Source organism: Onychostruthus taczanowskii, unplaced genomic scaffold, assembly GCF_017590055.1.
Source record: "Onychostruthus taczanowskii isolate IOZ18803 unplaced genomic scaffold, ASM1759005v1 scaffold178, whole genome shotgun sequence".
In the NCBI taxonomy this organism is placed as follows: domain Eukaryota; kingdom Metazoa; phylum Chordata; class Aves; order Passeriformes; family Passeridae; genus Onychostruthus; species Onychostruthus taczanowskii.
The window spans coordinates 218,549-233,631 of NW_024498995.1; the positions used below are offsets into that span (position 1 = coordinate 218,549).

Genomic DNA, 15,083 nt, shown 5'->3' on the forward strand with positions numbered 1-15,083 from the left:
CACTGGAAAAGTAAGAACTGCTGGTTCTATTTTCTGGTTAAGATTATGGGGAAGTTACTCACAGAAAAAGATGAGCTTCTTAAAAGTATTTCAGTAAAAAATCAAAACAAATAAACCCTACTTCCATACTGTAAGCGAATCCAAATGTTTTCTCCAGTTGTCCTCACATACAGCACCACAGGAAGCAGGCTGACAAATCTGCTAAAAGCCTTAAGAAGCCTAAATTAAATATTCATACTGTGAAAATGATGAAGGCAGCACGAAACCCCGAGTCTCCTTCGCCACTCCAGCTGTGTAGCCCGGAGCAAGAGATGAAAGATTTCTGCAATGGATGATGCTGAGCTGGAATCTCCATGGAGGAGAAGGACACTGCCTTTGGGAGTTCAGGGTCGAGTTTGCCACTTGGGGATTTTCCTGAGATGCTCCCTTACCTCTCTGTTACCTAACAGAGAACTACCCCCACTTCCTCCAATTTAAGGATCCCTGCTTGGTCAGGTTTTAATAACAACCCGAAAAGATTTGTCGAAAGCTTCTAAAAAATCTTGTAATTGAATGATGACATCAATTACTTAATTTTAATGAGAGTGAGATCATATTTTAATTTTCCATTTTGCATTAAATTCCAAGCAAAGGTGACTGTGCAGTTTCAGCAATAGCCAATGTCCCTCCAAGGTGGAAGCAGAATTACTTTCAATAACAAACTAAACTTTATTGCATTATTTCTCATTAGCAATTAATTCTACAGAATTAGCTTGGGTTTATTACTATGTAAAAAGACAGGAAAATCCTCCAACTTACTCATTGAAAACAGAAGTCCAGTTTTGAACTCTCTGGTTCTCACAACAAGAAAAATCCTGCCACCTAAATTCTCTCTAGGCAAGGACAGAGCAGAATTTAATACACAACTCTAAAATATCCAAGAAAAACCCCAAACCTACAAAAAAAGAGACAAAACAAATGCATGACCTGAAAAAGCAAGGTAAGAATTGCTGAGGGTATGGAATGAGACTCGTCAGTCATTTGTGGGGACCCTGACGTGCTCAGTTCCACATCACCCCCGATGAAAAAGGCAGGATGGAGGCCACAGATGGACACAGGTGCACAGAGCAAAGCTGCTGCTTCAGCTCCACACGGGACCCTGGCAGAGCTCCTGGACATCTGTGGCCTAATTCCACCTCTGTTTGGGCTGGGACTTTCCAGGCCCTGCCCTCTCCATCACTGCAGGAGTCCCACCTCTTCCAAACCTGGAGGTCCTACAGAGCACGGTGGTTTGCCCGTCTGAGGACCCCACCTCTTCCAAACCTGGAGGTCCTACAGAGCACGGTGGTTTGCCCATCTGAAGACACCACCTCTTCCAAACCTGGAGGTCCCACAGAGCACAGTGGTTTGCCCCTCTGAGGATCACCCTAACTGCAGCCTTGCTCCACTGACCTACAGCCCATTCCAGCATCCACGTGCTCTGTGGATGTTCCACATCATTCCCCACCTCTGGAAGTGTTCAAGGCCAGTCAGGACAGGGCTTGGAGCAACCAGGGAGAGTGGAAGGTGAGAGTGGAAGGTGTCCATGGCAGCAGGGTGGAATGAGATGAGCTTTAAGGCCCCTTCCAACCCAAACCATTCCATGATTCCAGTTCGCTTCCTACTTGGTCTGTCAACCTCACTTTAATATGAGTTCCTCCACCACAGCCTATGTGACCTTTTCAGCCTCACCACTGAAGAGAAGAAAATTCAACATTCCCTTTTATTCCTGCTAGAAATGACAACATAAAAAGTACTTGGACAGGAACCATCTGTTCCTGTGCCTAATGGAGCCATAATCACAGGATAACAACCATTCCACAGAGCATTCCACTGTTTATAAAACCAGGGTGTCAATGGAATAATATTAATGGGGAGCTGCTTGTGTCTTTTGGATAAAATATGAAATTCACAGCAGGCTTTGCTTTCAGCTGCAAACACCACAGCCTTTTACAGCAAAGCAAAGCACCACAGACAGCACTCACAATTAGGGGGTGGAGGGGCAGGAAGGGCTAAGGACGTGTTGACAGTAATAATTTAAGACGAGATATTCTGCCAATAAAGAGAAACTCAAGGATTAACAACCAAATAGAAAATCTGCAATTAAGCAAAAACCTCTGAAAGAGAAGGACTGTGGACACAGCTCCGGGTTGGATCCTTGCCCTCCAATTTGTTCTCCAAGACTTCTCTGCTGACTCCATGTGTTTCACAGAAGTAAAATTCATGCCACGCCACGTAACAGTCTCTCAAGAGAAATGATGATGTTTGGGAAATAAAACAACCACTTCTCTCCAACATTACTTCCACAGGATTATTTCTTTCTTAGCGCTGGGATTCTACAAGCACAACACAGAACTGCATAAAAAACGCAGAAATAAAATCAATTCCTTGGAGAATCCCAGCTGAGATCTTCCTCCTGACCACAGCGCTGACCTGCAGTGACAACCAGTCTGAGCATCCATAAAAACACCTGCAGGCTGCAGTACCTCACATGGACCCAGGAAATTCTGAAGAGCTGTTTCCTCTAGCCCTAATTCCTCTGGATGAAGACACAACAAAATTCCTCCTGGGACTGCCAGGTCACAGGCAGGTGGACCCCAGTTCCATGAAAATATACAACCACACAGAAGCCACAAATGCAGGATGTGCTTATGACCCAACACTGTGGTCCCAGCTCCCTGAACGTGATACCTGAATCAGTTGTGCTGTGCACAGGGCAGGATTGAATATTTCATGTTAAAAGCTCTAAAAGGAGGAACCAAAAAAAAAAAAAAACCTGGCCCAGAAGTGCAGCCTGTCAAAATCAACCGCTCAACTGACAGACAGTGCTGAGAAGCCTGGCATGACAGCCATAAATCACTCCAAAATTCTTTTCATGCAGAGGAAAAGGAACAGTAGAGATCTGAACATGAAATCTTGCCCATTTTTAATTTGCTTGGTTGCACTTGTTTAAAAATGACATTTATTTTGATACTCGAGCTTGTCTCTCCTTTTCATTTCTGCATGCAGCAAGATGAGAACGAGGAATTTATCACATGGAGAAAGCAGTACATCCCAGAGGCACCTAGCCCAGAGCCAAGGCAGCCTGACCAGTGGAGACATGTCCTGCCCTGGGAGCAGAGGGAAGTCACACGTGGGCCCAGATGTCCCAGAGGGGACCAGTTCCACGCAGAAGATCCTTCCCCATGGTCTGGTTTCAATGGACGGGGTCAGAGCTCTCCTGACAGACCCGCAGGAGGAAAATCCTGACAATTCAACACAAGATCTTCGAATTCAAACACCAACAGGGCCCCGAGAGCTAATGGACACTGACATGCAGAGGTGTGTGATCACTCCCAAGCCCTCACCTCCTTCCCAAGAAAGGCCCTGGGGATGCAGCAGTGCCTAAACGGTCTCAGGTTTCCTTTAGTCTCTAACAAAGGCTTGGAGCAATTGGCACATTGCCTGGCCTTGCTGCCTTCTTCCTCCTCAGATATGCTTCCATCCACAGATAACACGGGGAGGCTTTGAATTCGCACCCTGCGCAATCACAGGCAAAGGACAGCACAGGAAACCCAAGTCAGCTTTTCCCCTCGGCCAGGGAACTCCCTGGAACAGCCAGCACAGTCCTTCTGGTTGGCATGCCCAACACAATGTCACAGGAGACAGCAGACAATGTGCTCAGAGCTCCACCATTAACTGGTTTAGTGAGTTAAGACACAGATCTGTCTGCAACTGCTCGGGGCAGAATGTGCTGAAGGAGCAGAAATGCACCTTTCAACTAAGAATCCACGAAACAGCTTCAAACATTCTCCTTGAATGGTGGAAACAATCCAACGACTGCAAGCTTACCCCAGTGTGACAGTACCTCTTGGGGACTTCTTGTCACACTTCACCCACAGAAAACTATTCTGAAATAGCTCGCTCTGACAGCAGAATTATAGAAAAAACAGCTCTGACATTTCCCTAGGTCTCTCTACTTCGCTAGTTCCCTTCCATCTCCCTTTCTTGGACTATTTTACAGACTGCTCTCATGGTGTGAAGGATTCCAGTACAGTACTGTGAATTTCTCTGCACCTGCATCCAAACCCAGGAGCAGCTGCACCAGCACAGCCCAAGGTTCCACTGCAGGGTGAGAGCACCAGAAAGTCACACACACTCCTGGTTGTACCAAGGTCAGATCCTCCACAACCTGAAGCCAAACTCAGCTCTCAGAGAAGACTATTTTCTCCTTCTCCAGTTCTCCAGCCAGCTCTCTCCTTTTATCCTTCTGCCCAAATCATTGTGCCTCTGCTGGAAGAGGAGCCTGCAGTGCTCTGTGTTCTCCTCTGTGCTCACACCATTTCACTTGGTCTGTCATTTTAAACATTCCCAGGAAGGTCTTCTGTCATTTTAAGAGAACATAAACAAGTAATTACTTTTCTAGGAGAACAGGCCAAGTTCTGGCATCCTGGAGAACTTTTTAATGACCATCAGCCCCTTATTTTGTGTCTCCCTCCCTTGTGCTTCGCTGAATCCAATTAAAATATCTGGAAGGTGAGAAAGAGAAAATGTCACCTTTGCTGCAGACTCAACATTGATGGGTGTGAGCCTCCATAAACACATCCCTGACAGCTTCCAGTATGTAAACCTTGATTTCCACCTGTCTTTTCCCATTGGGTTCAACAGCAGGAATCACCTTCACACCCCACAGGGAAGTGAAGGGGTTGAACACCCCCAGCTGTGCCACTGCACACTGAGAGCTGAGCAGGATCCCTGCAGGGAAGGACTGTGGTGTGTAGGACAAATCCCTGCAACCCTCTTGAGCCAGAGGATCCCATTTCCCACGAAAAGGAGAGCAGGCAGTACAGGAGAACAGCGCAAAGCAAAGGGAACGTGTTTGGACAAGAACCAAAATCCAAACCCCGACCTCTGGTACTCAGCAACAGCCACAGGTAACAGGAGATTTCAGGAGATTTCAGGTCCCCCTGTACAGGAGATGCAACAGAGGAATTGGAATCACAGGAGGCAGGGAGGAGAAAGGTCCAAATGTTCTTTTTTTTCTTAAAGTCACAGCTGGAAAAACGGCTTTGTTCAGATTTATTAAAAATCAGTTTATCCACTAGGAAAGAGAGGAGACCCACACCATGAAGTGAGTAATTACCCCCTAAGACACAGGACAGGAATCACAGGAACATCAGGTATGACTTAGCTGGATCCAAATGCTTTTCCTTACAGCTTCCATGCTACAAGCAGCTACTTCTAAAAGTGTTTTACCAAAGCTCTGTCCAATGAACAAGGACTTGATACACAAAAGGCAAAGGGTAATTACATCTTCCTGTTTGCTCTTCTTGCCAAAGATTTTTTTTGAAGGCCTACTGCAAAAAGAACTGCCTTGAAAGCCTTGCAAGGCAACACCAGCTCCAAGCTTACAGATTTTTCTGATTTTGGGGAAATATGAGAGCAAATGAACTCAGGTCCCTGTGCTTCTGGTCAAAATGACTAAAACAATGTTCCCAAGTCCTTAACACTAATGGCAACTGGCCCTACACAATTTTTACATGCTGCAATTTTAAAACAGGACTTAACAAGTAAAGTGTATCAAACACAGGAATAACTACACAGAAATGTTTGCTCAAGGTTTCTAGGTGTGGCTGCAGCCAAGACATAATAGGATTATTTATATCTGACTCATTTGCTTCGCCTTCATCCACAATTCTCCCTATTTGGGACTCAGTAATTGACTTCTTTCTGCACCACACGACTTTTTAAAATCAGGACATCTTCAAGGAGGACTTGAAAATTTAAAGCAGAGAGGAGAAAGCCCACAAATACAATGGGTTTATATCATGTTCAACCAAACCTGACCATCACCATCGTGGAAAAGCTTCCTGAACACGCAGCACGGTGAGACATCCACTCCTTGCTAATCAGACTGCACATGTCACAGTGTGAGTGACAACATCCCCTCAGCCACAGAGGTTCTGTGTCCCCTGCTCTGTGTCCAAGCTGCTCACCTCACCCCTGTGCATCTCCCCTCCTTCCTGCTTGGGAACTCAAAATAACAATACTTCCCCCTTTTCACTGCGGCAACTTCCAACCCCAAATTGCGTAAGAATGGAGGTTTTCATTCCAGTTACAATAAGAATTGTTCTTTTTTTAATCCACAAGGGATCACTTAAAGTTTCTGCCCTAAAAATAAACACAGGTCTCAGTCTCAAAAAACATTTACACGAGCACTTGAGCACTTGGCCATTCACAGATCTCTTTTTTGCAACACAAGGGGCTTCAGTCTCACATTCAGTATTTTGCCAGGATTGACACAAAATCCCAAAAAAACTGTCTCAAAATAATTTATACTTTGGTTCTTTCACTGCTCATGAAATGCAGTGAAAAGTTTGGTATTTTCTTAAGAAATACAACTTAGATTCCTAAAAGTTTCATCCCATGCCCTCTGCAGTTTGCCAAAGTTCACGGCTTTCAGCGGAGCCGCAGCACCTGAGCTCCCTGAGATGGAAAGAGTGAGGTGCCAAGAGGTGAGAGCAGCCTGAGCCAACGCTGCTGCCAAGGGCTTTGTTATGAAACCTGGGGTGCAGCTCCTGAGGACACACAACACAACAGAGGTGCTTCTCTCCAGCCTGGAGATGCAGCACATCCCCTTTCCTCATCACACACCACCAGCAGCCCTGCAGATGCCATCAGAACTTGCTCCAACATCCCACGGGACACACAGCAATCTCCTGAATGCCAGAAATGGAGCACCTTTAATAGGCATTTTCCACTTGTATTCAATTAAGGGGGAAAAAAAGACTGCAGAATTTAATAACTGCAGATCTGTTTATTCTCTACCAGCACCACAGAGGATCAGGGACTTTTATCTCCAGCTCTGATCACCTGACTCCCTGACCCCACTCTCCATCACAGGGTGAATAATCACAGCCTGGAATTTGCCATGTCACTTCCCAGCTCCTTGGAGGAACTCTCCTTGTCCTCACCCCAGTGACAATGCACATTGTGAGCAGGAATGTCAGAACAGGAAAGCAGGAACGGCCAGCGCTCGCCTTCCTCACACCACGGCCCAGAGTGACCTTGGACAACTGTTAACTCTGCTCTTACCTCTTGCTAGAAAGGGAGCACAAAACTTCAAAGCCTCCTTCCCCTCCCCGGGGCTTCTTCTGGCTGGTCAGCTCCTCTGTGGGATCACAGAGGAGTGCACACTTAAAATGACAGAGAAAGTTGATGCTAGAGATACAAGCACCAGAAAAAGCAAGCAGGTGCATCAGGCCACCCTGATGTACCCTGCTGCTGCTCTCAGGGAGCAAGTCACAGCATCTCCAGAAAAGGTGCTTCAAACTGAAATGGCTCCTCGTAGGCTAATTAGCACCCAAAATGAAGAGCTGATGCATTGAAGGAAACACACTCCTTCAAGCACGTCCTCACCTGACAGCCCTTTCTGGAATGACACACAGCGACAGGGCCTGAAACCAAATCTTCCAGCCCTCGACCTTTTCTGCTGCATCACTCCCTCTTTGATCACATCCTTCCAATTTATGGCCAAGTGTCCCATCAGAACTTACTTTGCTTGGACATTCCAAACCTAGCACTTCCAAAATCTCCCCTGGCTGGTCCTACACACTCAGCATCAGGTGTGTGTTGGGGGCTCCCTTCTGTGAAGAAGATAAAGCAGAACTTCCTCCAGAAGTCACCTGTGCTGCTCTCAGAGAAATGAATTATAAACCTATATTAGAGGAACACCAGTGTTGCTATTCCCAAGTAAATTTCTTAATGCAGTGAGGTGAAATCCAGGAATATAAACACTGACTCATCTTTGCAGTTTACACTTTATCTCCAATAAAAAGCTCACTTGTCCAACTCCTTTAGGACTAAGCCACAGGAACAACATCCCTCCTAAGAGCAAAAGACAGGAAAAACATCCCAAACAATTCTTCTCCACTGCTGCACTTTAGACCTGATGTTTGACATTAGTCCTGATCCCAGAGGCAAAATGGGAGCTCTCCATGCACTCAGTCACCCAGCTCCCACGGCTACAGCCATCCTAAATGGAATGCATTATTCCTGCATTAAAACATATGTTTTTCAAGGCAGCCAGCCATCCGGCTGTTCCGAGGGAGATTACAGAAGACCTAATTTTATCAGGCAGGGATACAATTCTCCTGGTTGTTTTTGCTCCCTAGGGACATGGAGCTGGTGAAAGCAGGTTGCCTGACTGCTGGGGAACAATTCTGAGAGGCTCCGTCGCCGATCACTCAGGCAGGAACTGGAATCCTGGGTCCATAAAATGTATTAATGGATGCCCTGTAGGCTCTGTGGGCTCCCATCCCTGTGGAATTCAGAGGCCAGGAAGACCTAGTTTGCATCAGCAATTCTCAAGTCAACAAGAATTAGAAAGAGTTTATGTTGGCAGAGAAGTGCTAAAACTTTTAAGCGTTTTTTTATTTCCTTTTCCTTTTTATCAGCTTAAGTTACACTAAATAAAACAAGGTGATTGCTCACAGCAAGGAAAGTTATGTTACTATTACATTACTATCTTTGGTATAAACTCTGTGTAACTTAAACTTACGTCCTGCCTATGTTTACTTCAAGTGATGTGATTCACAAACTCTTGGCTTTGAAGTTTGAAAGAACACAAACTGATGGAAACAGGCATTTTACTCCAAATATCAGGCAAGAGTAACAAGCCAGAACATGATTCAAGATGAGAAATACAGGTGTGAGGCTTCTCCCAAGGCTTTTCATGAAATGCAATGGGAACATTCGTGTAGCAGATGGAATGCTGCTGCCTGCAGAGCATCCGTTAGCTATAAATCACTGTTTCCTCACACACGGTGCAAATCTAAGAGTCTTCCATTCTAATTAATAGAACGAGACATCCTGGTCTGATGACTCGTCCCTGATTTCACAAGCCCTCCAAAAAAAAATTTTGGATTGAATCTGCCTCAACAGAGAGAAATGCTTCAATTCCTCTCTCTATGAATCCATGTCCAAAAAAGCAACTGAGCAACTCACTGAGAGATTCAGGAAATGCTTTTTATAACCGAGACACGCGGTTTAAAGAAAACCATCCTAAGAAATTATCTGCACATTGTGTTTGAAAGAAATGCAAACAGGAACTCTCCAGCTTCTGCCCATCCCTGGGGAATGCTCACCATGAGTTCACTCTTTGGCTCCTGAAACTTGCCACTGAATAAACATGATAAATCCAGCGAACAGAAAACTTCATGACAAACACTGATCAGAGAGAGGGAATCAGGAAGGAACCATCACCCTTTCCACATCATCACCAGTGAACCAGAAACACGGGGGGTGCTTCACGTGCCCTTCCCTCTGGAGCTCCAAGGATTGCTGCACGTTGGGAAGAGCAGCAGCTCTGTGCAGCTCCTCTGCCACCCATCGCATTTCCTACTCAATATTTCATGCTACAGCATTCAAAATAGCAAACTGGAGATCAGTTATCTAGGACACCACAGCAAACTCCAAATGCGGCTTCAGCGCAGCTGCGCCAGGCCAACAGGTCTGGTGAACGCTGCCAGCCTGAGCACCCAGCTGAAATGGCAAATATCACCCATCCTGGAAGCACTGACAGTCACAAAATCCACACTGGGAACCACTGCTACCAGATGTCCCCTCCACCCAGCTGAGGAAACTGGTTCTATCCAGCAAAGCTTCACAGGAGCAACCAGGGAGGAGGTGCAGGACTCTCTTTAAAGCCTCTAATTTCCTCCTCTCCCCAAGGCAAAGGGTCAAAGCTGCAGCCTTTAAAAAGAGCCCCAGACTCGCTCCTCATTTCCTAAGTATAAAAGGGACAACGCAAAAATATGCACATTCTTTAACCTTCCTGGGTATTTTTTATTATTCCAGTTTGGATGCTCCAAAAACCTTCCTCCCCTTCCCCACGTTTACATGCTTCAATCATGTACCAACAGTAAACCCAACTCCCACTCACAGTAGCCAAAATATTTCATCCAGTATTTGTGTTTAACTCCCTCTCTCCAAACCATTAATCACTTAAATCATTCTGCTTTGACCATCTGCAGAGCAGAAATCTGTGATCATCTTGTGGACCTTCTGCTTGCTGCACTGGTGATAGATCTGGTACTTTGCTCCTCCAGGTCACGACTGGAGCTGGATTTCCTTTTCCTGTGACACAGACATTGCACGGAATCCACGCGCCCCACGCTTACCTCACTTTTTCCTGGGCTGTGAAGCTAAAGAAAATACAATTTCACCTACAGTGAAAGCAGATGAGGGATCTTTATTGGGATCTTTGTAGAAGCAAGCTGATGATCCCTGGGTGAGCACAGCCAGCTCCCAGTGACAGCTCCAGGAGGGTTTTAGGCATTTCAAAGCTCTCAAACTGTACCTGCACACAGAGGCTGCGTCAAAGCCCTGCACAGATTTCTCAGCAGATTTAGGACCCATCTGCTGCCAGTCCTGCAGGTAAATTAAGGAAGCAACATGAAAGCTTTCCCAGTTCTGGTTTTGCCTAATGCAAGACTTGTGGGTGAGATGCTGCATAAATGCACAAAAACCACCTGTAAGTCCTGTTAGCTACAGGCTGATCAGATCCAACTTGCTTATGTTTATAAAGCTCTTCTTCAACCTTTTCTGTGCTTTGCCCACAGTTCCTCCCTGAGTGGGGGAAGAAACTGAAGTGAAACATTTCTGCTCACTCAGCACAATCCATACAGCCAGTCCCTGCTCAGACAATTACTTCCTTTGACTCTGTAATTTAAATTCTGTGCTTCAGCTGCTTAATCTATAAAAAAGGTCCTCACCTACTTTGACAGGCGCCTGGCAATCAAAGATTGCAACCTGAAACACACAATTTTAAAAGATCAGAGAAATACCCTGATTCTGTAAGAAATTCTCAAGCCAAACAAAATAAAGACTCTACCCACTTGCTTGAGTCAACATGTTTTCTTCCAGTAAGGTTCTATCCTATTTGGCTTGCCTTCAGTCCTGAGTTTCCACTCTTTTGCTGATACTCCTTTTTCCATACAAGCCCCCATCCTTCTGTTTCCTCTGAAAATCCTCACACAAAGCTTTGCTCTGCAGACAGAGCCTCAGCTTTAAAAGGAACAAACCCAGGTGCACGGAGCCTTTCACAGCAACACCCACCCAGAGTCACAAACCAGACAGCAAACGTGTGTTTAGCTAGGAAAGCAAACAGAAACCAGCTCCTGCTCACTGGGCTGGAGGGAGTAACCCTGTCCCAGAGCCCAGCAGTGGCTGAAATGACCTCCAAGGCCTGAGCTGCTCACAGGAGCTCCTGGTTACCACGAGGTGGAATTCCCTGCCCTTCCCTGGGTATCTGGGCATCTCCAGCTGGGGCTCTCTCCACTGGCACCCCTTTACTAGTCAGAAACACCAGGCGAGACAGCAACCGCAGTGGCACAAACCCCAGCAGCCAAATCAGCTCTTTCTGTGGGTGTTTAACCCCTGCAGAGCCAGGCTGGGCCCTGCAGTGGGGCTGTCCTGCTGTCACAGCCAGAGCTCCCACCTCCAGGAGAGCACGCTTCCCCACACAGGCAGTACAACACTCACAAAACGTGCCCCGTGTGAAACAAACCCTCTGAACGTGCCTAATTAGAGCCTTTGAGTCTGGATATTCCAGAGTTTCCCAGCTCCATTAACAGCTGGGATGAGGTTGATGTGAGAGGAGCTACTGGAATGTTTCACTCAAGGTGTAAAAACACCCAAGCCCAGTGGTGAAGTGCTTTAATATTAACATTTTTCACCGAATAGGAGATGAATTCAGACATTTACCTCATTCTGGGCACCCTTCAGCAGACACTGAGAGCATTCTAAGGAACAGCAGCGTGTGGTGGATCAGAAGTCACCTTCACTCAGGGCTGCAGCTCAACCCAAAGGTGAGACTGAGCTGCCACACTCACAGATGTGTGAAAACGGGGGGAAAGTTGAAGTTAAATCAAGTTAATATCCCCAGCACTTTCACTCATCAAACAGAAACAGATGTAAATACAAAGACAGCCCTTCCCATCATTAGTGATGCATAATGTGGGTGTTACTGACAGATGAAGAAAAGCACCAGAAAGAAAAATATCCCAAAAGTGAAAAAAGAAGGAAAATATGAGTAATGAGCAGGTTCCAGGTCTCCCACGGCTCCATGACCCAATTCTCAGCTGATATATTGTTACTTGAACATTCTTCCTCAGAGGTATCAACACTGATCCCTTCTGTGAAGGAAGGGAAGCTCTCCCTAAGTTTAGACTCAGGTTTAAATGCTCTTCACATTGACAGAAGACAATGAATTCTTATGCACACTTAGAAATGAATGAGTTGGTCTCAAATCCATCGCCAAGGCCCAAGACACAGAGTAAGATGCAATTTCTGTTGATTAATGAACAATTAATGTTTCCTGAAACACGTCCCACTCCTTTGCTCAGACATTTCCACTGCACGCAGCGATGGGATGACTGTTACTTGTGCACTGACCACAAGGCTCAGTAAGGAATAATCCAGAGGTATAATTAGTCCTGTTGCCTCTGTCTGCACAGATTGCTCCTTAAGAAACTCTCATGGCTCATCACTGCAAACTCTGATTTCTATTTCCAGCATACATTAAAGTAATCCTGCTCCACTTTGCATCCTGCTTGCTGACGCAGCACCTTTCACAACCACAACGCCAGATAAGGTTTTAATACTATATTTCCCCCTGTTTTGTTGTAAATTCTCTACTCTGTGGTGGTTAGTAGTAGCAAATGCCTGGATGAAATTCACTGCAAGGCTCAGCACACAAAGTGTTTGTGCTCCCAGCCCCTGGAGCCAGGTACTCCCCACTGTCACACCGTCCATCAAGGACAGAGCCATCTCCAGCTCCAGCTGTCAGGGACCCTGGGCTACTCTCAGCAGCTGCAGTTCCCCTCCTCTCCCAAAAATGAGGTGTTCCTATGCAAAAAACCTGACAGAAACACTCACAGAGTCAACAGTCAGAGACAATCGAAGCTGCAGCAAGGGGGTGGCAAAAAAAGGATCAAGCGTTCTTATCTGAGCAACAACTGAGCAGTGGCACATGGAGCCCTGCTGCCATTTTTAATAAAATGCTTCTATTCAATATTGTTTACTGTCAACAGCCCATGGTTATATTCAGCTGAACAATGCACACACAGACCTCAAAATCCCTCAGCTTAAGCCTCAAACTAGGGCGTATTTTTCAAGAACTCCACAATGACATTACCTCACTCCCCCTTCCCACAGCTCAGTTATCTCAGCAACAACATCCCCTGAAATATGTTCCCAAGAGTTTGGGGACACAGCCACCCAGAATTCTCTGTACTCGTGGGTTTTTTGACAGGAAAAAGTGATTTGCACAAACAAATCCCTGATATGCATATTAAGAAATCCAAGTATTAAACTCACAAAGGGGCAGTGGATTTAATATTCAGAGAATTACTTACATAACCCACAAAACTTCACTCTGTAGCACCAAAGTTGAAGCTATTGGAGCAGCTCGTTAAAGATTAGTGGGATGTCACAGCAGCCAGTCCAGCAACAGAGTTCATTTATTTTTAAGTTTGCAGTACAATCTATCACAGGATCAAATCCTAACGGGCTTTCAGTGCCACAAGAAACAAACCTCAGAAAATCCAAGCAAACGCTTAAAACATTTAACAAATTCTTTTAAAAACCTATTTAATGTTACATTTTGAGCAACACCACCATTCCTCATTCTTTGCTATCACGGAGTCCCCGAAAGCAAACACTAGATAAAGTTTTATCACTTTAGTTAAATGTCTGCAGAAAGTTTATCTGGAAAAGAGTTAACAAAAGCCCCAGCCAGCCAACATCAGGGGTTCAGCTGTGTTAGGAAAGCAGTGCCACGGCCTTTTCTGCTGGCAAAGCCCTGAGTGCCAGTGTGGGCAGCGGGGGCTGACAGCCCCCAGCTCACCCTGGCAGTGAATTCCTGATCTCCAAAGAGTCAATAAGTCTCTTTTGTGCGCTGTAGGCGCTGGGATAAACAGAGCAAGATGTGCCTGCAGCTTGATTTTTCTTAATTTTTAATGCTAAGAGAGACATGGATGATCCTTGTAGGGTCCCTTGCGACTGAAGATATTCTGATTCTCTGGTTATTCCAGCCATGCAGTGAACCCTCCTGAGAAGCCACTGATTTTTGGCATCGAGTTCCCTACCCTGATAGGGGGGGAGGAAAATTTAAATTATGCAAATCCGAGCTACCTGCTCTGCAACCTTCCCCCTCCGCCTCAGCTTCATCCCTCGCCCTCCGGCTCCACAAGGGAGATTCACAACAAAGCTGTACCGAGAGCAGCATTTTAAACGCTGGGGAACAAAGGCAAACCCATGCAAAAAAGGAAACAACAACAACCAAAAAAAAAAAAAAAAAAAAAAAAAAAAAAAAAAAAAAAAAAAAAGCGCATGCTCTGAAGCAATTATGGCAAAAGAACTTATTCAGAAAGTGGGAATAACAGAGGGTTTGCCGTCATTATTGTGCCCGAAGTTCCTGCGACTCCCCCGCCCCAGAACAGCCTGTCCCGGGGTCTCTCGCTCCCACTCCGCATCCTGGGCTCGGGAGCTACGGAAAAGAGGCCACAAGGAAAAAAAACACTCCTGAGGGAGGGAGGGGGGTCAGGTCAGCCACCGCCGGCAGGTGAAGGCCCCTCCGGGGCTTCTCCCCGGGGCTCCTCGGGGGTGCCCCGCACAGAGGATGCTCCCAGCGCTCCTTCCCCTCAGACACAGCCCCAGCCCCGGCCGGGCCCTTCCCTCTTCCCCCGGTCCTCCCACACAGATCCCGGAGCTTGGCTCCTCGCACCCCCGCCACTCCCGACCCCCTCTCGCAGCCCTCCACCCCCGGCCCCTCACACGGAGGCTCCGCGGCGCCCCGCGGGCAGGGCCGGGCCGGCCGGGCTCCGGGCGCTCCTCGCTCACCTTCCGAGAGCTCCAGCTCCAGCTCGGCCAGCTGCTCGCGGACCTCGCGGGGCAGCGAGGACACGGCCGCGGGCTCGGCCATGGCGGCGGGCGGGGTCCGGGCGCGGGTCCGGCGGGGCTCAGCGGCCGCGGGGCGCGGGGGGAGCGGGAGCGGCCGCAGCCTCCGCCATGGCTGAGCCCGG

General features: G+C 46.9%; 1 protein-coding gene across 5 annotated transcripts in view; it reads right to left on the minus strand.

Annotated features, from left to right (window-relative positions):
* DIP2B (disco interacting protein 2 homolog B) overlaps positions 1-15,077 on the minus strand; it is a 62,787-nt gene extending 47,710 nt beyond the window's left edge. For all 5 annotated transcript variants that reach the window (XR_005952350.1, XM_041400300.1, XM_041400299.1 and 2 more), the window contains exon 1: positions 14,902-15,077. Coding sequence is in view for 4 of the 5 variants with exons in the window: in XM_041400300.1 (XP_041256234.1) it covers positions 14,902-14,983 (82 nt within the window). In the remaining variant the exon portion in view is untranslated. The remainder of the gene's footprint in view (positions 1-14,901) is intronic.
* Positions 15,078-15,083: the final 6 nt, after the last annotated feature.